Source organism: Somniosus microcephalus, chromosome 6, assembly GCF_052327205.1.
Source record: "Somniosus microcephalus isolate GS21.2 chromosome 6, FLI_Smic_1.0, whole genome shotgun sequence".
Taxonomy (NCBI): Eukaryota; Metazoa; Chordata; class Chondrichthyes; order Squaliformes; family Somniosidae; genus Somniosus; species Somniosus microcephalus.
In genome coordinates, this window is record NC_140992.1 from 97172316 (window position 1) to 97196815 (window position 24500).

The window sequence follows — 24500 nt, forward strand, 5'->3', positions numbered from 1 at the left end:
AATGTAAACCTGTTTTAGGGTGGCTCAAACTCAGGATATTGCCCCATGGATGCCCATCTCCACCCAATAGCAATTACTTACATGCTCCTCTGCGCCCCATAAAAATAATCTGGGCCACTGTCGCCCCCGCGCGCCCACCCCCACCACCCAGGTCATGCCTTGCTGCCGGTCGAGTGGCCTCTGCGCCAGCTGATACTGCGAGCTGCATCAGGATGCCAATTGGGGGCGGACAGCTCACCGGATCTATTTAAAGGAGGTCCAGGCCTCAAAATAGCTCGAGCCTCTTTGCTCCCAACACAGGCTGGCTATTGGCCTCCCGAAAGCTAAAATCTACCCCTCGATGTTGCTTACGGGTGCCTTAAGGTTAGATCATTTGTTTTAAATATGCTTCACCTCATCAAGAAGGAAAACTGATAAGTGGTTAATATCTGTTCAAATAAAACTGTTGGATCACTTGACCTGATTGGAGTTGTCCTTATATACGGACTACTGTAGTAGCTAAGTTTCCAATTCATGTGCTTCACCACAAAAGTGCATGGCCACAAATAGTTTGCTGCCTTTTAGTCAGAACATGTGGGTAACTGAAAATATTTTTGAGCTTTTATGTTCCTGCTTGGGGCATGTGACCTTCATCTGCTACAAGGTACCGTTATATTCTCAGTCTCCATTGCTGTCCCGAGCTCTGTGTATAAAATGCAAATGACCACAATCAGCATTGCTGGAACCAGCTGGCCTTAGCCTGATGACAGATTCATAGGCTCACACTTCCGTGGGTTTAGACTCTTTGGTTTGCTGCAGGCTCTGCTGTTTATACTTAGAAATGCAGATGACAGAAGGGAGAATGACAATTCTGGAGTTGGTTGCAATAGTTTAATGTAAAAGCATCTTGGAACGAATGAATCAGCTGACCGTAATGCAGGAGTAACATCAAGAAAACTGACATAGGGCATTATATCATTTCCAGCAAAATATGAAATGCATGTACACTTTTGTTATGATAGAAATTTACAGCACAAAGGAGGCTATTCGGCCCATCGTGTCTGTACTGGCTCTTTGCTAGAGCAATCCAAAGCTAACCCCACTGCCCTGCTCTCACCCGATAGCCATGTATCTTCCTCTATTTTAAATATTTATCCAATTTTCCTTTAAAAAGTGAAATGGTCTCCACCTCAACGACTCTCTGTGACAAAGAATTCCATTGAACAAATTTCTCCTAACCTCTTCCCTTAACCTCTTAATGACTATTCCAAATTGATGATCCCTTGTCACTGACAGCAACTAGAAGAAATAGACTTTCCTTGTTCACTCTGTCAAAATCCTTAATGATTTTAAAAACCTCGATGAAATATTCTCTTAGCCTCCTCTGTTCCAGTGGAAATAGTCACAGTATCTCAAAAGTATAGTTTCCCAAATAATTATGGGCCTTTAACTGCGGCCTAACCAATGTTTTGTACAAATTTATCATTACTTCTTCACTTTTGTACTCTATGCCACTATTTATAAATGCTGTTGGCTTTTTTTAATGGCTTTATCTACCAGTACTCACACCTTCTGGGGATTACGTATTTGAGCCCCTCAGTCTCCACACCCCTCAGCACCTTTCCTTTGAGTGTATGCTCTCATTCCTTGTTTTCCTCCCAAAATGTATTACCTCACATTTCTCCACATTAAATCTCAGTTTTTGATAAGCTTTAAAATGTAAAAGACTTGTGGAATTGAGTCTTGTACATACGACTAAAATTAATGAAAACTTTACCCTAATGGCTGTCTGGCATCTTACTAATTACACCCTGTAGCATGTTGACTTGCCAGCTTAACCTCTCTTTTGAATTCAAAACCCTTTGGATTTCATTTGGATTTTATAATATTCTGAATTAAGATTTGATAAGGAAGTTTACATTATCCAATAAGATAGCCAGGAATCCACACAGGCAATGCCAGTTTAAACTGTAAGAAAGCAGTGACGACTGAAATGAATGCAACTTAGTCACTTTGAAGATCTGTGGGAACTACTTCAAAACCCATGTACTGCTGCCGCTGAGAATTTGTACAGGAATTAGAAGTTGTTCCTTGTAAGACAGCAGAGTTCTTGGGCTATACAATGTGGAACTGTGAAGACGAACTATTTATGGGTAGCTTCAATTTCATATCAAAGTACCATGGAAACTCCATTTTCTGAGGAATGGTTAGACTGTTCCTCTTTGAGTTAGTAGAGTGGTGTACGTGGGTTCAATAAGTTCTCTTGTGAAGACAATTGTTTGTTCTTTATGTTGCTGTGTTGCTCTACCTACAAAGGCAAAAAAAAGCATAATTTATACTGATACAAACCTTTTTTTCTCTTGAACTGTTGGAGTTCATTGAGGACAGGAGCAGCAAGAAGCAGCAGGAGGGTGCGGTGAATGGCGGGCAGGGGAAAGCATGGATGGGTGAGTGGGAGCTGTGAGCCGCCATTAATTTCCCCTTCCCCAGAGGTTTCACAAAAGGAATTACCCAATACTTTGCCCCGCTTTTAACCTAATCTGGTGAGTACAGGGCGATTTCGGGTCTTATGCCCGATTTACACTCCACCTGATTTTATGCTCCGTCAATGGGTTAGGTTAAAGTCGGGAAAAATTTGGTCGCGCCCCAGTGGACAGAATATGCTATTTTTCTTCAAGGAGATTAATTTAATCAGAAAAAGAAATAGAACAGGTGGCCATCTATTTATTTGAAAAATACCAATGAACTTGTTTAGCAGAGGTAAAGGTTCTGGTGACTGGAAAACAAATTGATGCTGGGAGACCTAGCTTGGAGGACCAACCTGGGAGTGAGTGAAATGCAGTTGAAGGCAATAGAACAAATAGGGCCTAAAAGAATAAGTGTTGTTGTGATAGAGAAGTATTACAGAGAGGCAAGATGTAAATAGTGTGATGGAACAAGTGTGGTGACCATAGGCTCGATGTGAAGTAAGTGACACTTACAGCAAATGTGACCTATGCAGGAATCTCCTGTGATTTGGAGGAAGCACTGTTTATACTATGTGACATAATATTAGGGCCACTGATTCATGGTGATTGAATAAGTCAAATTGTGTTTCTACTACAGAACATTGTAGGAGTGTCAGTGATATTTCTGGGCTTGAATTCTATGATTATGTGCATTATTTGCAATGAAGCTGTAAATCAGTGGCCTTGATTACTATTAAAAGATCATTCAACAATATAGTCGGTTTTATAGCTTGGCCGTTTTTAAAGTTCAGGATAGAAAAAGATGGTACAGCAGGTATTCCAGGTTGCAGGTTGGTAAGTTGTAGAAACTGCATGTACCAGTTGTGATAATTTGGGGGAGAGGGCAAGCGTGGGTTGGTGGTGTTGGGAGGTTGGTCCTCTTAAGAGTTTCTTCAACAATGAGAACTGCTGGGGAAAACCCTTTAAGACTTCTATCAGATTTCCTCTTTAGCCTTCTTTGTTCTAATAAGAGTTCAAGTTTTTCTCATCTCTCCTCATAATTAAAAACTTCTCATCCCTGGTATCATATTTTCTGCACCCTACCTCCATGGCCTAGAAATCTTTCCGAAAGTAAGGCCCGCAAAATTGGACATAACGGCCTAGAAATTCGATGGTGCTGCACCTAAGCATCCAATATGGCGGGCGGGCATGCATGCTCATTACACGCCGGACGTGCGCCGCCCATCATATTGGTGAAGGCAAGAAAAATGTCCAGGGCCCTTGCCTGAAACAGGCGTTAGGCCCATTCCATATGCAAATAGAGGGCCCAACATCTGTTTGAGCAACACCTGTCTGAGGGCCCCTTTGCAAAATTGGGCTGTCCCAAATGCAGCCAGCACCAGGCTGGCTGTGTTCAGGAAAACGTGGTCTACATGCAACCTAACCAGCGGTCCTTAAACAGACTGCTCCGGGCCGCAACCAAAAAGGTTAAGTTTAAAAAAAATGTGGAACCGGGAGGTGCTGGAGTGCTCCTCCTGGCACCACATTAAAACTATGGCCCGCTGCCGTCCACCACTCCTGATTGCCTCCCACTCTCTCCCGATTACCAGAATCCGGGAACTGACGTCATCATGTTGTGAGTTGGTTTTATTTGTCGTACCAAAGAAGCTGGAAGAGTTTTGGTACATTCTGTATCTCCCAACAACTCAATCCATAAAAGGCCCAAAATAGTCGTGTCACAAAGAATCGTCTGTTCTGCCCTACACTGTTAGCTATTTGTGAATGTATGTTTCTAGAACTCCATAAACTCATTACTTTGCAAATACCTTCACCTTGCCATAAAGGAGCCAATGCTATCAGTTCAATAAACTCCTCATTGAGATTGTAACAGCCTTGAGAATACTTCTGAATTGTTTCTCAGTGACAACCTCTCTAAATTGTCCCGGGTCTGAATGAAATACTTATGTCTGCTATCTCTACCCTCCCCAGAAAACTGGCAACTGCAGTGTTGGAGCTCTCCAAATGATGCCCCATTTCCTCAACAGAACTTGTAGATTGAAAACTGCCCACAAAATGAGTTAGAAACAAAATTTGATTCAATAGATATTACAACCATGCTTTTCGCCACAACGTCACCTGCTTTTGTGGAGATGATTGAATACCAGACAAAAAGCGACACTGGTATAAGACTGAGTAAAATCATCCAGAGCAAAGTACCTAAGTAGAAAAGATAAATTGGAACCGTTAACTTTTTTGCATAAACAGAAGAGATTGTTTAATAACAGTTTGAGATGAATATAGATGGATAAACAGGAAATAACTATAATTGTTTCATAAAGACTCAAAAGGAAAAAATAAAATCAAACATTTTAAATGGTGCTTATATTACCATGCAACGGAGGTTCACTAGACTGATTCCTGGGATGAGAGGAATTTCTTCACTCAGAGGGTTGTGAATCTTTGGAATTCTCTGCCCCAAAGGGCTGTGGATGCTCAGTTGTTGAGTATATTCAAATCTGAGATAGATAGATTTTTGAACTCTAGAGGAATCAAGGAATATGGGGATAGTTGAGGTCAATGATCAGCCATGATCTTATTGAATGGTGGAGCATGATTGAGGGGCCGTATGGCCTACTCCTGCTCATATTTCTTATGTTCTTAACCGTGCAGTACAGTCTGACTGGATCATAACTTTGGTGTTTGAAATTGCGTCCTGTCATTGACAAAGATTTCCAGTCATCAATCCACTTACCATCCTATGTGGGAACTCGCTCGACCAGTTGTAGAAGTACACTATCTGCTAATGGTGGTGCTGCACTGACAGCAAAAGTCTAGTCCAGGCTGTCCTGCTCTCCCACATGAAGTGGAGCCATCTGCTCTGAACTGTCCTGCTATTAAAAAGAAAGACCTGCACCTTTCATGACCTCAGGACGTCCCAAGGCACTTTACAGCCAATTGAGTACTTTTGAAGTGTAGTCAGTGATGTAATGTAGGAAATGTGGCAGCCAAATTGCACCCAGCAAGGACCCACAAAGAGCGATGTGATAATGATCAGATAATCTGTTTTTTTGTGATGTTGGTTGAGGGATAAATATTGGCCAGGACCAATGTTCCCTTTAAGCTGTGAGCTGTAGGTCCCGCGCAGACCACTTAATGCCGTTATAATGGAAAAAACAGCGCATGCGCAGTAATTTGAATGGGCCACACAGCCCCTTAAAGGGACCGCACACCCCCCAAAAAAATAGCAGGTACATTGGCCAGGACTTTCCTGCTCTTCTTCAAATAGTGCCATGGGATCTTTTAAAAATCTTTGAGAGAGCAGACAGGGCCTCAGTTTAACGTCTCATCCAAAAGACAGCACCTCCGACAGTGCAGCACTCCCTCAGTACTGCACTGGAGTGTCAGCCTGGATTTTGTGCTCAAGTCCCTGGAGTGAGACCTGAACCCACACCTTCTGACTCAGAGGCGAGAGTGCTACCCACTGAACCACAGCTGATAAACTCCAAATGAAGAATGAAGGTATTTCTGTGAAACCTAATGGTAGAAGAATTATAAATATTAAAAGTAGCTTTTGCAAGATAGATTCTTTTTCTAATCTCTCACCTTTATTACCATTATTACACAGCTCGGTCCTCACTAGATCACTAGTTGCATTACTGACCGGGTTCTCTGCTATACATCTGTATACATGTTGTTCCTTTTCATTACCATGGTCTATCACTAGTTCTGTCCCATTGTATGTACCATCAATGGCTCCAGATAAGGATTGTTTTCTCCAATGAAATATGACGGTTGTTCCATTAGAGACCGAGCAGCTCAGAGTGACATTTGGAGTTGAACAGTTACCGATAATTCTCACAGCAGGCTGGGAAACTGGTTCTGAAACAAACAGAATAATAATGGACATGAAACCCATTAGTTTTTTTTTTAAGATTTTTGTTTTAGATTTCCAGCATCTGCAGTTTTTGGCTTTTTATTTATGTGAATTGAATAGGCTGCTTTAAGTGAATTAAAATAACTAAAATTAGAGGTATGCCACAATGACTGCCGCTGGGTGATTAGTGCTTATTATTAGATAGAACAATGGTTTTTATAACAATGTTGATGTTCACTTTCCTTCAGAAAACAGGGCAGTCCATCCTTGACAAAAGGAAGACTTTGCAAAATGCTTAGTGGCAGCACTACAAAAAAATAATGATGAAAACACGAATGGTAGGAAAAGCATTTGGCAAAATGCAAAGATTGAGTAAGTGAATAGCTTAAGTAAGAGAATCATGTTTGTTCACTAATTGACTTTAACAGAGTCCAATGAATTTCATGGCTTGGTATAAGCTTTAGACTCCAAGCTGATTTTATTTTGATGCTGGAATGCTAATGGAGTACTCAATGAATGAGTGTATGTGTGATGTATCACTGATCATACTTACCAAACACGCACAGTTCAAAATACGTGACATCAATGTTTTTCAGTCCTGTGTAGTCGTTGTTTTCTATTTCATATTTTTGACTGTCACTGATCTGAGCGTTATACAACTCCACAGAACCACTCATGTTCCATTGCACTCTGCCTTTATACAGTGTGTGTATACTCTGTAGTTCCACTGAATTGCTGATGTTCCATATTGCAATAATAGCAGATGGGGTTTGGGAACGAAAAGTTACGTCACCCTGAACTCCACCTTGGGTATTTACAGGGAACAGGACCTTTTCTCCTACTGTGACTTCAGTGGTTGTATTGGGTGTGGCCAGTGTCACTGCTCCACAAACAGTAAACAGGTGGAATACTGGGGGGGGCGGGGGGAACAAAATATCTCAGCATTGATTTATTCTTTAAAATTCTGTATTAAAATAACAGAGTGTCACAATCTTGTTACATAAGAAATAGGAGCAGGAATAGGCCACTTGACCCCTCGAGCCTGCTCCGCCATTCAATAAGATCATGGCTGATCTTGGGCTCAAAGCCACTTCCCAGCCTACTCCCCATAACCTTTCACTCCCTTATCTTGCAAAAGTTTGTCTATCTCCTCTTTAAATGTATTTAATGACCCAGCCTCCACAGCTCTCTGGGGCAGAGAATTCCACAAATTTATGACCCTCTGAGAGAAGAAATTCCTCCTCATCTCAGTTCTAAAAGGCCGACCTTTTATTCTGAGACTGTGCCCCTGAGTTCTAGATTTCCCCATGAGGGGAAACATCCTCTCTGCATCTACCCTGTCGAGCCCCCTCAGTATCTTATATGTTGCGATAAGATCACCTCTCATTCTTCTAAATTCCAATGAGTATAGGCCCAGCCTGCTCAACCTTTCCTCATAAGTCAAACCCCTCATCTCTGGAATTAACCGAGTGAACTGTCTCTGAACTGCCTCCAATGCAAGTATATCCTTCCTTAAATAAGGAGACCAAAACTGTACGCAGTACTCAAGGTGTGGTCTCACCAATACCCTGTACAGTTGTAGCAGGACTTCCCTGCTTTTATACTCCAACCCCCTTGAACTAAAGGCCAACATTCCATTTGCCTTTTTGATTACTTGCTGTACCTGCATGCTAACTTTTTGTGTTTCATGCACAAGGACCCCCAGGTCCCTCTGAATTGTAGCATTTTGTAATCTCTCTCCATTGAAATAATAGTTTGCTTTTTTATTTTTCCTGCCAAAGTGGATAACCTCGCACTTTCCCACATTATACTCCATCTGCCAAATGTTTGCCCACTCACCTAGCCTGTCTATATCCCTTTGCAGATTCTTTGAGTCCTCTGCACAACTTGCTTTCCCACCCATCTTTGTATCATCCACAAACTTGGCTACATTACACTCGATCCCTTCATCCAAGTCATTAATGTAGATTATAAATAGTTGGGGCCCCAGCACCGATCCTTGTGGCACCCCACTAGTTACCATTTACCAACCAGAAAATGACCCATTTATCCCGACTCTCTGCTTTCTGTTGGTTAGTCAATTCTCTATCCATGCTAATATATTACCCCCAACTCTGTGAGCTCTTATCTTATGCAGTAACCTTTTATGTGGCACCTTATCGAATGCCTTCTGGAAATCCAAATACACCACATCCACTGGCTCACCCTTGTCCACCCTACTTGTTACATCCTCAAAGAACTCCAGCAAATTTGTTAAACATGATTTCTCTTTCATAAAACCATGCTGACTCTGTTTGACTGCAGTATGTTTTTCTAAATGCCCTGCTACTGCTTCCTTAATGAAGGACTCCAGCATTTTCCCAACGACAGATGTTAGGCTAACTGGTCTATAGTTTCCTGCTTTCTGTCTCCCTGCTTTCTTAAATAGGGGTGTTAAATTAACGGTTTTCCAATCTTCTGGGACCTCTCCAGAGTCCAGGGAATTTTGTTATATTGCAACCAATGCATCCACTATTTCTGCAGCCACTTCTTTTAAGATCCTGGGTCCAGGGGACTTGTCGTCTTTTAGTCCCATTATTTTACCAAGTGCTATTTCCTTAGTGATAGTGATTGTCTTTAGTTCCCCAGTCCCTGTGGCCCCTTGATTATCCATTATTGGGATGTTGTTAGTGTAAAGTCTGTAGGTATTATGGCGAATTAATACACAGCCTACAAGAGTAACTTTAACAGGACTTTACTATTCGAAGGTCAGGGCGAATCTGCCCAATAAATCCTGACACAGCACTTATATACCGGTGTGGTCACCGTCGGTATTACAGTATACAGCAGCCAAGATAAAGTAGTGCCACACCTAAAATAGTTCTCTTAAAGGTGGACAGTTACATACAATAGTTCTCTTAAAGGTAGAACAGTTACATACACTACAATCCTCCCTTTTTAGCTTACAACATACTTATTCCCCATTAACATAACATCATAACATATATACAACTTATGCAAAACAGTTCACAGATTCAGTCTCTCTGGAGGCTTCCTGACTCTGTCCGGATAACGCCTCGGTGGTGTAGTAGTTTTCGGCGGGGTAGTAGGTTCTTCTGGCAAGGTCGATTCAGCTTGAAGGACAGTGTCAGGTTCATCTGATTCCAATATTACCAGATCGGAGGTAGGTGCTCTGGGTATCTCTGCTTCAACATTAGCCGTGTAAGGTTGTGGAGTAGGTTGGTCCTTTGTGGATGACCCTATGATCTGGTCAACATGGCGCCTTATTATGCTGTCACCAATGTCCACCGTATACATCAGCGGCCCTAGCCTTTTCCCAATAGTTCCAGGCTGCCATTTCTCGGTACGGTAGTCCCGGGCCAAAACTTGTTGACCTATCTGAAAGGATCTAGTTGGCCTTTCATTCATGCCCTGAAATTGCCGGTTCTCTACGTCCCTTCTGACGTTTGGCTTAATCAAATCCAGCCGGCATCTTAGTCTTCTATTGAAAAACATCATGGCGGGAGTTTGGTTTGTGACCGCATGTGTTGCATTCCTGTACGCCAACAAGAAGTTATCTACCTTATGTTGTAGGTTGATGTCTTCATTACCCATGGCCTTTATGGCCTTCTTGAAGGTCTGGACAAACCTTTCAGCTAATCCATTAGTGGCGGGATGGTATGGGGCTGACGTGTAGTGCTTGACCCCATTCCTTTTTAAGAACTTCCTGAATTCTTCGGACATAAATTGCGGTCCATTATCAGAACAGATCTGTTCAGGCAGCCCATTCCTGGCAAATATGGTCCTTAATACTGTGATGGTTTTTTCCGTGGTGGTGGAGGACATCTTTATTACCTCCGGCCACTTGGAGTGTGCATGTGCATCCACCGCGATTAGAAACATTGAGTCCATAAATGGACCAGCATAGTCGACGTGTACCCTTTGCCAAAGAGATGAGGGCCACTCCCATGGATGCAGAGGAGCTTGTGGTGGCGCGTTTTGGACCTTCTGGCATCCTAGACAGCTCTTGGTTATTTCTTCGATGTCTCCATCAATACCTGGCCACCACACAAACGCTCTTGCTAGGTTCTTCATTTTCACTCCACCCAGATGCCCCTCATGAAGCTCCTTTAGCACCTTATGCTGAAGTTTGGGTGAAATCACCACTCTAGATCCACACATCAAGGTTCCTCGGCACACTGACAGCTGTTCTTTTCTTTGCGAAAATGCGGGCAGCGTTGGTTCGCCATGTGCTGGCCATCCCTCCACTGTTAAATCGTAGACTCGTGAGAGAGTCGGGTCATTTCTTGTTTCATTTTCGATCATCGAATTTGTTACTGGTAGACATTCCACTATGGATGAGTGGAACATCTCTACCGGGTCCACTGTAGCCGCCTCTTCTACTACTGGCAACGGTAGGCGCGATAACCCATCAGCATTTCCATGCTGTTTGGACCTTTTGTATTCGATGTCATATTGGTGTGCCCCAAGTAACACGGACCACCTCTGTAGCCTTTGCGCTGTCATAGTGGAAACGGCCTTGTTAGGGTTGAATATGGACACCAACGGCTGGTGGTCTGTCAGTAATGTGAACTTCTTGCCCTGCAGGTAATGATTGAATTTCTTTACTCCCCACACAAGACTGAGGGCCTCCCTATCTATCTGAGCATAATTTCGCTCAGCGGAGGTCAATGATCGGGACGCAAATGCGACTGGCCTTTCCGAGCCATTTGGTAACTTGTGTGAAAGTACTGCTCCAATTCCATAAGGGGAAGCATCACAAGCTAGACAAAGAGGTAATGTTGGGTTGAAATGAGCCAACACTTCCTCAGAGGTAATCAACGCCTTGCTTCTGCGAAAGGTCTTCTTACAGTCCTCGCTCCACTTCCATGGTACTTCTTTCCGCAACAGAGCATTCAGCGGATGCAGCACCGTGGATAGATTTGGCAGAAACTTGTGGTAATAATTAATCAACCCCAGAAACGATCTCAACTGTGATACATTTTCCGGAGCGGGGGCCTTCACGACAGCTTCTATCTTGTCAGGTGACTTGTGCAGCCCCTCTTGGTCAATGACATGACCTCAGTACGAGATCCGTTTCTGGAAGAACTCGCTTTTCTGGCGATTAACTCGAAGGCCATATTCCTTCAACCTGGTGAGCACCAGTTTCAAATTTGTGAGGTGTTCCTCCTCGTCTTCTCCCGTAATCAGGATATCATCCAAGTAACACTGCATGCTTGGAATACCCTGTAAGACCTGCTCCATGGCCCTCTGCCAAATTGCTGGAGCCGAAGCTACTCCAAAAACCAGTCTATTATAACGATACAAGCCTCTGTGCGTGTTGATTGTGAGATACTGGCGCGACTCTTCCTCGACTTCCATTTGTAAGTATGCTTGTGCCAGGTCTATCTTGGTGAAGTGTTTCCCGCCAGACAATGAAGCAAAGATATCCTCAATCCGCGGGAGCAGGTATTGTACCGTGTGAAGCACCGGATTAACTGTGATCTTGAAGGCTCCGCAGATGCGGACCTTTCCCGGTCCCCCTGGCTTGTTACTTGATGAAGACTTCATGACGGGAACAATGGGCGTGGCCCACTCACTCCAGTCCACCTTAGACAGTACCCCTGAACGTTCAAGCTCTTCCAGTTCTGCCTCCACAGCAGGTCGTATCACGTAAGGTACCGATCTGGCTTTGAAAAATTTTGGGCTTGCATGTTCTGCAATCTTGATTTTTGCTTTAATTCCTCTCAGTGTTCCCAGTCCTTGCTGGAATACCTCTTTAGCTTCGTCCAATATTCTGGACAACCGTTCAGGTTTGACATCTTCCTTTCCGGAATCTACCGTCATTGTGTTTAGTGAATGCCAGTCTATCTTTATTTTCCTGATCCACTCCCGTCCCAGAAGTGGTGGACCTCCCTTGGGCAGCACATACATGTCCATCCCTTGGTGATCTTTGTCCTTGTATCTCACCTTGACTTTTATCTTTCCGATGGGGTATACTTTGTGCCCCGTGTATGTCTGCAATACTATCTCCGTATCCCGTAGGGGAATATGTTTGAATAACTTTTTGTAATCTTGCTTATTCATGACCGTCAACGCCGATCCGGTGTCCACTTCCATCTTCACTTGGACTTTTGCAATCTGTAGTGTGGCCCAGATAGTTTGTCGGTCAGCTTCTTTACTCACATTGTGAATCCTCAGACTACCCAGTTCCTTGCTGTTGGAGTCGGAGTCCGAATTCTGTTCATCTGGACTCTTCCCAGTCACCTTATGTACCTTTCTGTACTTCTTCTGCGGTGACTTATCATTGCTGGTCTTCTTTCCTGACCGGCATACCTTAGCTATGTGACCAAGCTTGCCACATTTTCTACATTCCTGGTTTTTAAACCAGCATTGGTTCTGGTCGTGTGTTGTCTTCCCACAACGATAACATTTCGTTGTACCCGAAGTCATTTGATCCACACTGAGTACCGCTGACTTCCGCTGCATTTCCGCCGTGCCTCTCGCTGCGGCTTCGTGCGATGCTGCAATAAGGACAGCCTTATCAAGTGTAAGGTCGTTCTCTTCGAGCAGTCGTTTTTGTGTTCCTTCCTTCGACATCCCGCACACGAACTTGTCTCTCAGTGCCTCTGTCAGATTTACCCCAAACTGACAGTATTTTGCTAGCCTACGCAGTTCAACCAGGTACTCCGCGTTGCTTTCCTCTTTTCGTTGCGTTCTCACGTAAAATTTTGATCGTTCCGCTAACATCAGCGGTGCGGGGTTAAAATGATCCTTCAGGACAGCAACAATATTAGCGAAAGACTGATCAGCCGGTTTAGCTGGTGATAGAAGATGCTTCAATAACCCGTATGTCTTCGCCCCATTGAGTTTAGTAAGGTTAGAGCTTTGTCATAATTTGCTATCTTATTGACCTTACAATATATCTCGATGCGTTCTACATACGTGGCCCAATCTTCCACATCGGAATCGAAACCGTTGATGTTACTACGCTTAGGCATCTTCACACTCTTCCTGAGAAACAACACGAAATATTTCTTTAACTTTTTTTTTCAAAATGGCGGTTTCCCGCGCTTGTCTTCTTTCCCCGCCCACTTTCAAAATGGCGGTTTCCCGCTTCTGTCTTCTTCCCCGCCTACTGGCGGCTTCCCGCGTTTCTTCCCCTGGCGGGAGGGGTAAGCTTTTCCCTCGGGTGACGACCGCTAGCTTTCGGGGTTCGCAGCCTGCGCGTCGGCTTCAGTGCGTTCCTTGTTCCCTTTTCTCAGCAGGGCAACCGGCGCTGGGTACAACCCGTTGACGGCGAACAGTTTCAGCCGCTGAGCTGGATCTCGCTCAGTCTCCCTCGCTCGGGCTCTGTCTTTCCCGCTCGCTCGAGCTCTGCCTCTCCCTCAGCGGCTTCCAATCGCGCCTCCCAGCCCTCTCGCAGTCCGGTGCTTTCCTCCCCGGCTGCGGCTGAGTTCTCCGCGATTTATTTATTTTTATATCTTCCCGCGCCTTACGATCCCGGTCGCAGCGCCTCGTGGCCTCGGTAGCTGCCCGGCCTTTTTTGCCGGTCGCGGTCTAGCTGTCTCACGACGCCGTTGCGTCTCCCAGCCCGCTTGTACCACGGCTTCCGTGCTCCACGCTGCCCCAGTCTCAGCGCCTCTGGGCCCGACTTCTGTCCGGCTCCTTTCCCCCGACCGTGGTCGAGTTCACCGCCCTTATCCTCCGTTTATTTTTTTTATTTTCCCTTTACTCACAGTCACCGTGGCCGACTTGCTTCTCGTGCTGATCGGCTCGCTCACCACCGTGGCAGAAGGGACAATCAGTGCCTGTTGCTGATGGAAAGCTTCGTGTCTGAATTCTTCCTTCTTCCTTGCTCTGCAGACTCGAGTTTTCTCTCAGCAGAACGACAAGGGCGGGTGCCTCTTCTCAACGCTCGTTAACTGCTTCGGAAGTATTGTTGCCGCAGGGTAAGATCGAACTCGTCGCCACTGTAAAGTCTGTAGGTATTATGGTGAATTAATACACAGACTACAAGAGTAGCTTTAACAGGACTTTGCTATTCGAAGGTCAGGGCGAATCTGCCCAATAAATCCTGACACAGCACTTATATACCGGTGTGGTCACCGTCGGTATTACAGTATACAGCAGCCAAGATAAAGTAGTGCCACACCTAAAATAGTTCTCTTAAAGGTGGACGGTTACATACAATAGTTCTCTTAAAGGTAGAACAGTTACATACACTACAGTTAGTGTCAGTTGTTAGTGTTAGTACAGTGAAGACAGATGCAAAATATTTGTTCAGAGTCTCTGCCATTTCCCCGTTCCCCATTATTAATTCCCCAGTCTCATCCTCTAAGGGACCAACGTTTACTTTAGCTACCCTCTTACTATCTGTTTTAATATTTCTTGCCAGCTTACTCTCATAATTCGTCTTCTCTCTCATTTTTTTTTAGTCATCCTTTGCTGGTTTTTAAAAAAACTTCCCAATCCTCTGGTCTCCCACCAATCTCGGCAACATTGTATGCCTTCGTTTTCAATTTGATACCATCCTTTACTTCCTTAGTTAACCACGGATGGTGCTCCCTTCTCTTAAAATCTTTCTTTTTCTTAAAATCTTTCTTACCTAGAGGAATAATCCTGGTGTTTATAATGTTAAAGTAGTATGGCTCCTTGTTTCTGTACATGTTTCCAGTCACTGATTTCCACTCTCAGTTCTTTTCTGCATTAAAAGTGTTTCTCTCTTTCTGTAAAACAAACATTTATTCTTATTTTCAGAATGATATAAAATCTCAGCCAAATGCTCTGCGTTTCCTGGACTGATTGGGAATGGGGCCTAACATTTTAAATTTGAAGCTGCTGATTCAGCCTGACTTAGATCTCTTGGTTTGAGATCTTAGTAATACTTTCATTAGTCAGAATCCGTCTTTGTTGTAACTCAGAAAACAAAATTTAAAGAAAGCCATGAAGCTGATGTAGATTGTTCATGATTCAGGCCACTTCCGTTCACACTTTAAATCAGTGGGTGCCCTGAGATAATTTACTGGTAGTTAGCATCTGAAAGCAAACTTAAGTGAGTTTCAGAACTAACTATAGTCTAATGCAGCTACTTGTTGGTGTAAAAAGATCAGAGAATGGATCTGACTAGGGTGCTTTTACTCTGCTTATTTCCAAGGCCACTGATTTATGGTTTTCACACAAAGAATGAACAGAATTGATAAATATGGTCCCTCAAGCATGAATAAACATCTTAAAATTCTATGTTACAATAGAATGTGACTTACTCAGTCTCCATAAACAGTTGTCTTGCCTATTTCAAACTGTTCCTGTCTACAGGGAGTGAACTCCATGGGAAACTTTCCCCCTTTTTACTCTTCAGTGGGGTACTGGTCATACTGCGCTTTGCTATAAAATCCAAAAACCCAATTTCTTAGAGTGTAAATGCGGGAACCAGCACTCCATGTTCACCGAAACCAGCTCTCTTAACCCAAGGGGATATTTGTAGTGTATGTAACCTGTACCACCTTAAGAGGATACCTTAAGGTGATGGACTACTTTTTGATGGCTCCTGTACATTGTAGTACCGGTGGTGACCACACCGGTATATAAACCCTGTGGAGCAAAGTGTATTCCAGTTCAGCCCTGACCCTCAATTACTAAAGACCTGTTTAATTATTTCTGTAGTCTGTGTCCAGTTATTCAGCATAACTACATTTGGAAACACAGACTCAACAGTGGCGACGAGTCTGATCTTACCCATCGGCAGTTGCATCAAAGGAAGCTTCGCCTCTGAAACGGGCGTCGATCAAGGACATCCACCCTCAACATCCTGCTGGGCACTGCATAGCACGGGAGGCAATCGGGAACCCGGGTTGGTTTCTGGCCACGAAGTCAAACATCAGTGAACATCCCTTCGACGACAGCGGCGGGTAAGCCCGATCGAGTGGCACGGGGGGGAAGTCGGCTGAGTTGTCAGTAAGAGAAGGGAAGGGAAACGACAAAAAGGGCAGAGAACATGACCACAGCTGGTGTCAGGGGCCGGACTGCAATCGGGGCAGAGACGCGCAGCAGCCAGAAAAGCGTTTATGTCCACAAGGACCGCGGGAGCGGCGGGGAACAAGAGCAGCAGCGTAGGGGAAAATAAAGGACCGCTGGGAGGCGAGAACGGCAACAGCGCGGTAATCGCCATTTTGAGTCGGCGGGGGAAGAAGACAAGCGCGGGAAAAGCCGCCAAGCGCGGGAAGCCGCCATTTTGAAAAAAATAAAATAAAATAATAATCATATCCGAAGGAAAGGAAACTCAACAAGGATGCCAAAAACAGGTAACATCACTGCTTTTGATAGCGAAGTGGAAGATTGGGCCACTTATGTGGAACGCGTCGAAGTTTACTGTACAACGAATGAGGTACCGGAGGATAAGAAAGCACTAACCCTATTAAACTCGATGGGTGCGAAGACGTACAGGTTATTAAGGAACCTTGTAACACCAGATAAACCGGTAGGAAAGAGTTTCACGGATATTGTTACTATCCTGCAAGAGCATTTAAACCCCACGCCGCTGCTGATAGCGGAACGATTTAAATTCTACAAAAGAATTCAACTTAAAGAGGAAAGCAATGCTGAATTCTTAATCGAACTGCGCAAGTTATCAAAGTACTGTCAGTTCGGTACAGGACTAGCAGACGCACTGAGAGATAAGTTTGTGTGTGGGCTCCTAAGGGAAGGAACCCAGAAGCGACTGCTAGAGGAAAAGGATCTTACGATGGACAAAGCTTTCAGCATTGCAGCATCGCACGAGGCAGCAGCACGAGGCGCTGCAGAGATACAGCAAAGGCCATTGGAATTCAGCACCAATGAAATGGCATTGGGCGCAGTAAAGTGCTATCGTTGCGGAAGGACAACGCATGACCAGAACCAGTGCTGGTTCAAAGATAAAGAATGCAGGCAATGTGGCAAACTTGGTCACATAGCGAGAGTATGCCGGTCAGGAAAGAAGACCAGCAGCAAAAAGTCGCCGCAGGAGAAGTACAAAAAAGTACACAAGGTGACAGAGAACAGTTCGGATGAACAGAAGATGGATTCAGACTCCAGCAGTAAGGAACTGGGTTGTCTAAAAATACATAATGTGGGTAACACAGCAGACCACCAAACTATCTGGGTCATGCTTCGGATAGCAGGAGTCCAAGTGAAGATGGAATTGGACACTGGATCGGCATTGACGGTCATGAATAAGCAAGATTACAAAAGGGTATTCTCGCACATTTCCCTGAGGGATATGGAGATTGTATTGAAAACATACACGGGGCAAATAGTATACCCCATCGGAAAGATAAAAGTAAATGTGGTCTACAATGGTAAAGAAAGTCAGGAAATGGACTTGTATGAGTTACCTGATGGAGGTCCGCCACTACTGGGACGGGAATGGATCCGGAGAATAAATGTGGACTGGCATTCCATACAAGCACTGACTGTAGATTCCTGTAAAGAGGACGACGTCAAACCTAAACGACTGTCCAAAATATTGGACGATGCTAAGGAGGTGTTCCAACAGGGACTGGGAACACTGAAAGGAATTACGGCAAACATCAAGGTCGAAGAACATGCAAACCCAAAATTTTTCAAAGCCAGACCGGTACCTTATGCGATACGACCTGCTGTGGAAGCAGAGCTGGAAGGGCTAGAACGTTCAGGAGTACTGTCAAAGGTGGACTGGAGAGAATGGGCCACACCCATTGTTCCTGTCATGAAGCGTTCGTTGAGCAACAAGCTGGGGGAACCTGGGAAGGTTCGCATCTGTGGCGATTTCAAGATTACTGTTAATCCGGTTCTTCACACGGTGCAATATCCGCTTCCGCGGATTGAAGATATCTTTGCTTCGCTGTCTGACGGGAAACACTTCACCAAGATAGACCTGGCGCAGGCGTACCTACAGATGGAAGTTGATGAAGCGTCACGCCAGTATCTCACGATCAACACACATAAGGGTTTATATCGGTATAATAGACTGGTTTTTGGAGTGGCATCGGCTCCAGCATTTGGCAAAGGGCCATGGAGCAGGTATTGCAGGGAATTCCAGGCACACAATGCTACCTGGACGACATTCTGATTACAGGAGATGATGATAAGGATCACCTCGCGAATTTGGAGCAGGTGCTCACCAGATTGAAAGAATATGGGCTCAGAGTTAATCGCCAGAAATGTGAGTTCTTTCAAAAGCAAATCTCGTACTGTGGCCACGTCATTGACCAGGAGGGGCTCCATAAGTCACCTGACAAGATCGAAGCTGTTGTGAAAGCTCCCGCTCCGGAAAATGTATCCCAGTTGAGGTCGTTCCTTGGGTTGGTTAACTATTACCACAAGTTTCTTCCAAATTCATCCACGGTGTTACACCCGCTGAACAATCTTTTGCAAATGGGAATACCATGGAAGTGGAGCGATGATTGTAAGCGGGCTTTTCAAAAAAGCAAGGCACTGATGACCTCTAAGGAAGTGTTGGCTCACTTTAACCCAACGCTGCCTATTCGCTTAGCTTGTGATGCTTCTCCATATGGTATCGGGGCAGTGCTCTCACATAAGTTTCCAAATGGCTTGGAAAGGCCAGTCGCGTTCGCATCCAGATCATTGACCTCCGCAGAGCGCAACTATGCTCAGATAGATAGGGAGGCTCTCAGCCTCGTGTGGGGAGTTAAGAAATTTAACCATTACCTGCAAGGCCAAAAGTTTACGCTGCTGACAGATCACCAGCCGTTGGTTTCCATTTTTAACCCTAAGAAGGGTGTTCCGGTTATGACGGCGCAGAGGCTTCAGAGATGGTCCCTTTTCCTAGGGCACATCAATATGATATCGAATTCAAAGGTACAAAGTAACATGGTAATGCTGATGGGCTGTTGCGCCTGCCACTACCTACAGCGGAAGAGGCACCGGCAGTTGACCCTGTCGAGATATTTCACTCGACCATCATCGAATGCTTACCAGTCACCAATGCGGGTATTGAGAGAGAGACCCGAAACGACCCGACACTGTCTCGGGTCTACGATTTGACAGTGAAGGGATGGCCAGCACATGGCGACCCACTGTTACCAGCATTCTAAGCCAGACGAGAACAGCTGTCCGTCTGTCAAGGAACATTGATGTATGGAACAAGGGTGATTATTCCTCCTAAATTAAGGGAGAGAGTTCTGAAGGAATTGCATGAAGGTCATCTGGGGGGAGTCAAGATGAAAAGCCTTGCTAGGGCTTATGTGTGGTGGCCAGGTATCGACAAACAAATAGAGGATCTGACTAAAAGCTGCTCAGGGTGCCAAAAAGTTCAAAATGCACCTCCAATTGCACCGCTGCATCCGTGGGAATGGCCTTCAACCCCATGGCAATGTGTGCATATCGACTTTGCAGGTCCATTAATGGATTCCATGTTTTTGATAGCAGTAGACGCACATTCTAAATGGCCAGAAGTGATTAAGATGTCGACCACTACCTCTGAAAAGACGATCGCAGTTCTAAGAACCATATTTGCAAGAAATGGGTTGCTGGAACAAATATGTTCAGACAACGGACCACAGTTCGTGTCAGAAGAATTCCAGAAATTCATGAAAAAGAATGGGGTGAAACACTATACATCTGCCCCATATCATCCGGCTACAAATGGGTTGGCCGAGAGATTTGTACAAACGTTCAAAAAGGCGATAAAGGCCATGAGCGAAGACCATATTCCACTACAACACAAGGTGGACAATTTCCTGATGGCATATCGAAACGCCACGCATGCAGTGACAAATCAAAGCCCTGCCATAATGTTCTATAACAGGAGGTTGCGGTCCCGGTTGGATTTGTTAAAACCCAATGTGCGTAGGGAAGTCGAAAACAAGCAATTCCAGCACGTAAATAACAAGGCCACTCGGAATTTCGAAATAGGACAACCAGTGTTGGCCAGGGAATATAGGAATGATAAATGGCAATCCGGAACAATTCGTGCCCGACAAGGACCCTTGATGTACACGGTAGACGTTGGAGAGAACGTAATATGACGTCATGCTGACCAACTTGTGGAATCGAGAACAAGGGTCGACCCCATGTCTACGGCAGAGACACCAGTTGAAGAAGTTATTGAGCCTGTAGCATCTACCTCAGACTCGAACGTACATGATGATGTTCAATCCATAGGAGATCAAATGGATGAGTCACCCCAGCAACGAGAACCAGAGACCCCTGAAAGGCGTTATCTGGCCTGGATCAGGAGGCCTCCTCAGAGACTGAATCTTTGAACAGTTTTGTGTGAAAGTTGTATATATGTTATCCATGTAATGTTTAAATTGGGGTGTACACTGTTGAGCTAAAAGGGGAGGAATTGTAGTGTATGTAACCTGTACCACCTTAAGAGGATACCTTAAGGTGATGGACTACTTTTTGATGGCTCCTGTACATTGTAGTACCGGTGGTGACCACACCGGTATATAAACCCTGTGGAGCAAAGTGTATTCCAGTTCAGCCCTGACCCTCAATTACTAAAGACCTGTTTAATTATTTCTGTAGTCTGTGTCCAGTTATTCAGCATAACTACATTTGGAAACACAGACTCAGCAATATTTATAGATCGAAATTTTCCTGGGTCTCTGATGCCATTAGTTCTCCAAATGTCGGAAACATCACTCAATGGTTGCACTCCAGTAATACAAAAGTCCCCTGCGGTTGGAACATGCACTGTTTTGTGGATCCTACAAAAAGACAAGTGTGCCTGTGACTTACATCATTAAAAACACCCATGATTTGGAGAAAGTGTGCCGAATCACACGAGGATTAGAATAAGTTTAGACAGATGGAAGATGGTGGAACACCTCCGTTCAGTCCGTAAGGGGGACCCTGAGCTTCTGGTCACCTGTCACTTTAATTCTCCACTCCACTCCCACTCAGACCTCACCACCCTTGGCCTCTTGCATTGTTCCACTGAAGCTCAGTGTAAGCTCGAGAAACAGCACCTCATCTTTCGATTAGGTACTTTACAGCCTTCTGGACACAACATAGAGTTCAACAATTTCAGATAATAACCCTGGCCCCTGTCAGATATATATTTTTTATCCACACTTTTTTTGTCTGTGTCTTTTTTTCTTCTCTCCCACATGGCAGCTGTCTTTCATTCTGCCAGCGCAATTTACACTTCATCTAGAGCCATCCTTTGTTTCTTAACCTGTCCCATTACCATCTCCAGTTGCCTTGAATATCTCTTATTTCTCTTAATCTCTCCTGCCTTCTATCCTATCACAGACCTTCCCTTTTGTTCTTTCATCCCCTCCCCCCTTTCCCAGTCCCTGCACTTGCTTAAAAATCTGTTCCATTTCCTGCTTTTTTCCAGTTCTGATGAAAGGTCTGATGTGCCTCAATAAATCCGAGACTCGATGTTAGCGAAACAAAACAAGGCTTTTATTGACTTAGAAGGTAACACACAGAGGAGAATGTATCTTCCATCTAGAGGTCTGCCGTACTGGATGTGCTGCAGGCTGGGCCAGCTTACATAGGAGCCAGGTATGGGCGGAGCCCTACATACAGTACAATACAATGGAAATTAAACTGAAACCAACCACAGTCACAGGCAGAGAAATACTGATGAGTGATGAATGGAATATTTCATCACATTCACCCCTTCTATAGATTTAGTCTGTTCGGGGGTTTGATAGTCCTCTGCGACCGACGTGGCTGTTGTGGTGCCGCGGGTGTCGGCTGGGTGTCCCCGGTGGCCTCCTGGGTCTCTGCCGGGGGTGCCACCAGGGTTGTTGAAGGGGTAGTTGGTGGGGGTACCGTTGGTCGATGTTCTTCCGGGGGTGATGAAAGAGTAGTGGGTGGGTAAGAGTTGCTGTGGTCGTTGTTGCTGCTGTTGTCGTGGTTGTTGTCGTTACCGGCTGGGGCGACGTCTTTTATGGACACGGTGTCCTCCCTTCCGTCGGCGTGCCGGACATACGCGTATTGGGGGTTGGCGTGGAGTAGGTGCACTGACTCCACGAGAGGGTCCGTCTTGTGGCCCCTCACATGCCTTCGCACGAATACCGGACCTGGGGTGGAGAGCCATGACGGCATGGATACGCCTGAGGTGGATTTCCGGGGAAAGACAAACATTCGCTCGTGAGGCGTGGCAGTACACAATAGCGACCGTATCGAATGGAGCACATTTGGGAGGACTTCCTGCCAGCGGGAGATAGGGAGGCCTTTGGTCCTTAGAGCTAGAGTGACTGCTTTCCATACTGTCCCGTTCTCTCGCTCCACTTGACCGTTACCCCGGGGGTTGTAGCTGGTGGTACGGCTCGTGGCGATCCCCCTGGACAGCATGTACTGGCGTAGCTCTTCACTCATGAAGGACGCCCCCCTATCCGTATGGATGTAGCTCGGCATACCGAACAGGCAGAACAGGCTGTTGAGGCATTTAATGACCGTGGCGCTGGTCATGTCTGGGCAGGGGAAGGCGAATGGGAAACGAGAGTATTCATCCACAATGTTCAGGAAGTAAACATTGCGGTCGACGGACGGGAGGGGGCCCTTGAAATCTAAGCTGAGCCGCTCAAAGGGCCGTGTAGCTTTGATTAAGTGGGCTCTATCTGGGCGGTAGAACCGAGGCTTGCACTCAGCGCAAGTGTGTCAGTTCCTGGTCAGGGACCGAACTTCCTCAATCGAGTAGGGTAAGTTGCGGGACTTTATGAAGTGGAACAGCCGCGTGACCCCTGGGTGGCAAAGGTCATTGTGGAGGGTCTGTAGCCGATCCCCGGTGGCGCTGGCACACATCCCTCGTGAGAGGGCGTCGGGGGATTCGTTAAGGGCCCCTGGCCGGTAAATGATGTCATAATCGAAGGTGGAGAGCTCGATCCGCCACCTAAGAATCTTATCATTTTTAATCTTCCCCCTCTGTTTATTATTGAACATAAACGCTACCGACCGCTGGTCGGTAAGTAGGGTGAAGCGTTTGCCGGCTAGGTAGTGGCGCCAGTGGCGCACTGCCTCCACGATGGCTTGGGCCTCCTTTTCTACGGAGGAGTGTCTGATCTCGGGCCCTTGGAGGGTCCTCGAGAAGAAAGCTACGGGCCGCCCGGCCTGGTTGAGGGTGGCCGCCAAGGCAAAGTCAGACGCATCACTTTCCACTTGAAAGGGAGTGTTCTCGTCCACTGCCTGTAGCATGGCCTGCTCAATATCCTGCTTAATGCTTTTGAAGGCGGCATGGGCCTCAGCAGAGAGCGGAAAAGAGGATGCTTTCAAGAGGGGGCGGGCTTTGTCGGAGTAGTTGGGGACCCATTGGGAATAATAAGAAAATAACCCCAGGCACCTTTTCAGGGCTTTGGGAGTGTTGGGCAGGGGCAGCTCCCGTAGGGGGCGCAATCGGTCGGGGTCTGGTCCGATTTCCCCATTCTCCACCACGCTGCCTAGTATGCAGAGGCGCGTGGTGTTGTAAACGCACTTGTCCTCGTTGTAGGTGAGGTAGAGTTTTTGTGCGGTTTTCAGGAACCTCTCGAGGTTCGAGTCGTGATCCTGCTGGTTGTGACCGCAGATGGTGACGTTGTCGAGGTAGGGGAAGGTTGCCTGCAAGTGGTGGTCATCGACCATGCGGTCCATCTCCCTCTGGAAGACCGAGACCCCATTCGTCACCCCAAAGGGGACTCTGAGGAATTGGTAGAGGCGTCCGTTCGCCTCGAAGGCGGTGTACGGGCGGTCCTCTGGTCTGATAGGAAGCTGGTGGTACGCTGACTTGAGGTCGATGGTGGAGAACACCCGGTATTGGGCGATTTGGTTCACCATTTCTGATATGCGGGGTAGCGGGTAGGCGTCTAGTTGGGTGTACCTGTTGATCGTTTGGCTATAGTCGATCACCATCCGTTTCTTCTCACTACCCCTTACCACCACCACTTGGGCGCGCCACGGGCTATTGCTGCGTTCAATAATGCGCTCTTTCAGGAGCCGGTCTACCTCGGTCGCGATAAACCGCCTGTCCTCCCAGCTGTACCTCCTGCTTTTGGTCGCTATTGGCCGGCAGTTAGGGGTAAGGTTCGTGAATAGCAAAGGCGGCTTTACCTTCAGGGTAGCCAGACCGCACACTGTGAGGGGCGGCTGGGACCCACCGTAATTGAGCGTGATGCTTTGGTGGCAGCACTGGAAATCCAGGCCCAAGATCACGCTTGCACATAGATTCTTCATGATTAATACTTTAAAATTGTCGTATATGTAAAGTCTGTGGGTTGTTTAGTTAATTAATACACAGACTACCAGAG

At 45.8% G+C, this 24500-nt stretch overlaps 1 protein-coding gene across 1 annotated transcript; it reads right to left on the reverse strand.

The window, feature by feature from the left end:
- Positions 1–866: 866 nt before the first annotated feature.
- LOC147115940 (hepatic and glial cell adhesion molecule-like) lies at positions 867–14948 on the reverse strand. The gene is made up of 5 exons (XM_085991988.1): positions 14888–14948; positions 6854–7210; positions 6030–6305; positions 4563–4643; positions 867–2287 (listed from the first exon to the last, which is right to left on the reverse strand). Exons 1-5 carry the CDS (start codon positions 14946–14948, stop codon positions 2187–2189), a joined length of 876 nt encoding a protein of 291 aa, XP_085848114.1. The 3' UTR covers positions 867–2186.
- Between the last annotated feature and the right edge of the window lie 9552 nt (positions 14949–24500).

What these genes read in the sequence shown, in the direction of transcription:
- LOC147115940 (XM_085991988.1), bottom strand. Translation starts at nt 14,948, where the DNA reads ATGTACAGAAACAAGGAGCCATACTACTTTAACATTATAAACACCAGG. An exon ending in CACCAGGATTATTCCTCTAG is followed by an intron (nt 7,211 to 14,887) that starts GTAAGAAAGATT and finishes CGCCCCCCCCAG; the next exon opens with TATTCCACCTGTTTACTGTT. An exon ending in AATCATCTCCACAAAAGCAG is followed by an intron (nt 2,288 to 4,562) that starts GTGACGTTGTGG and finishes TTGCCTTTGTAG; the next exon opens with GTAGAGCAACACAGCAACAT.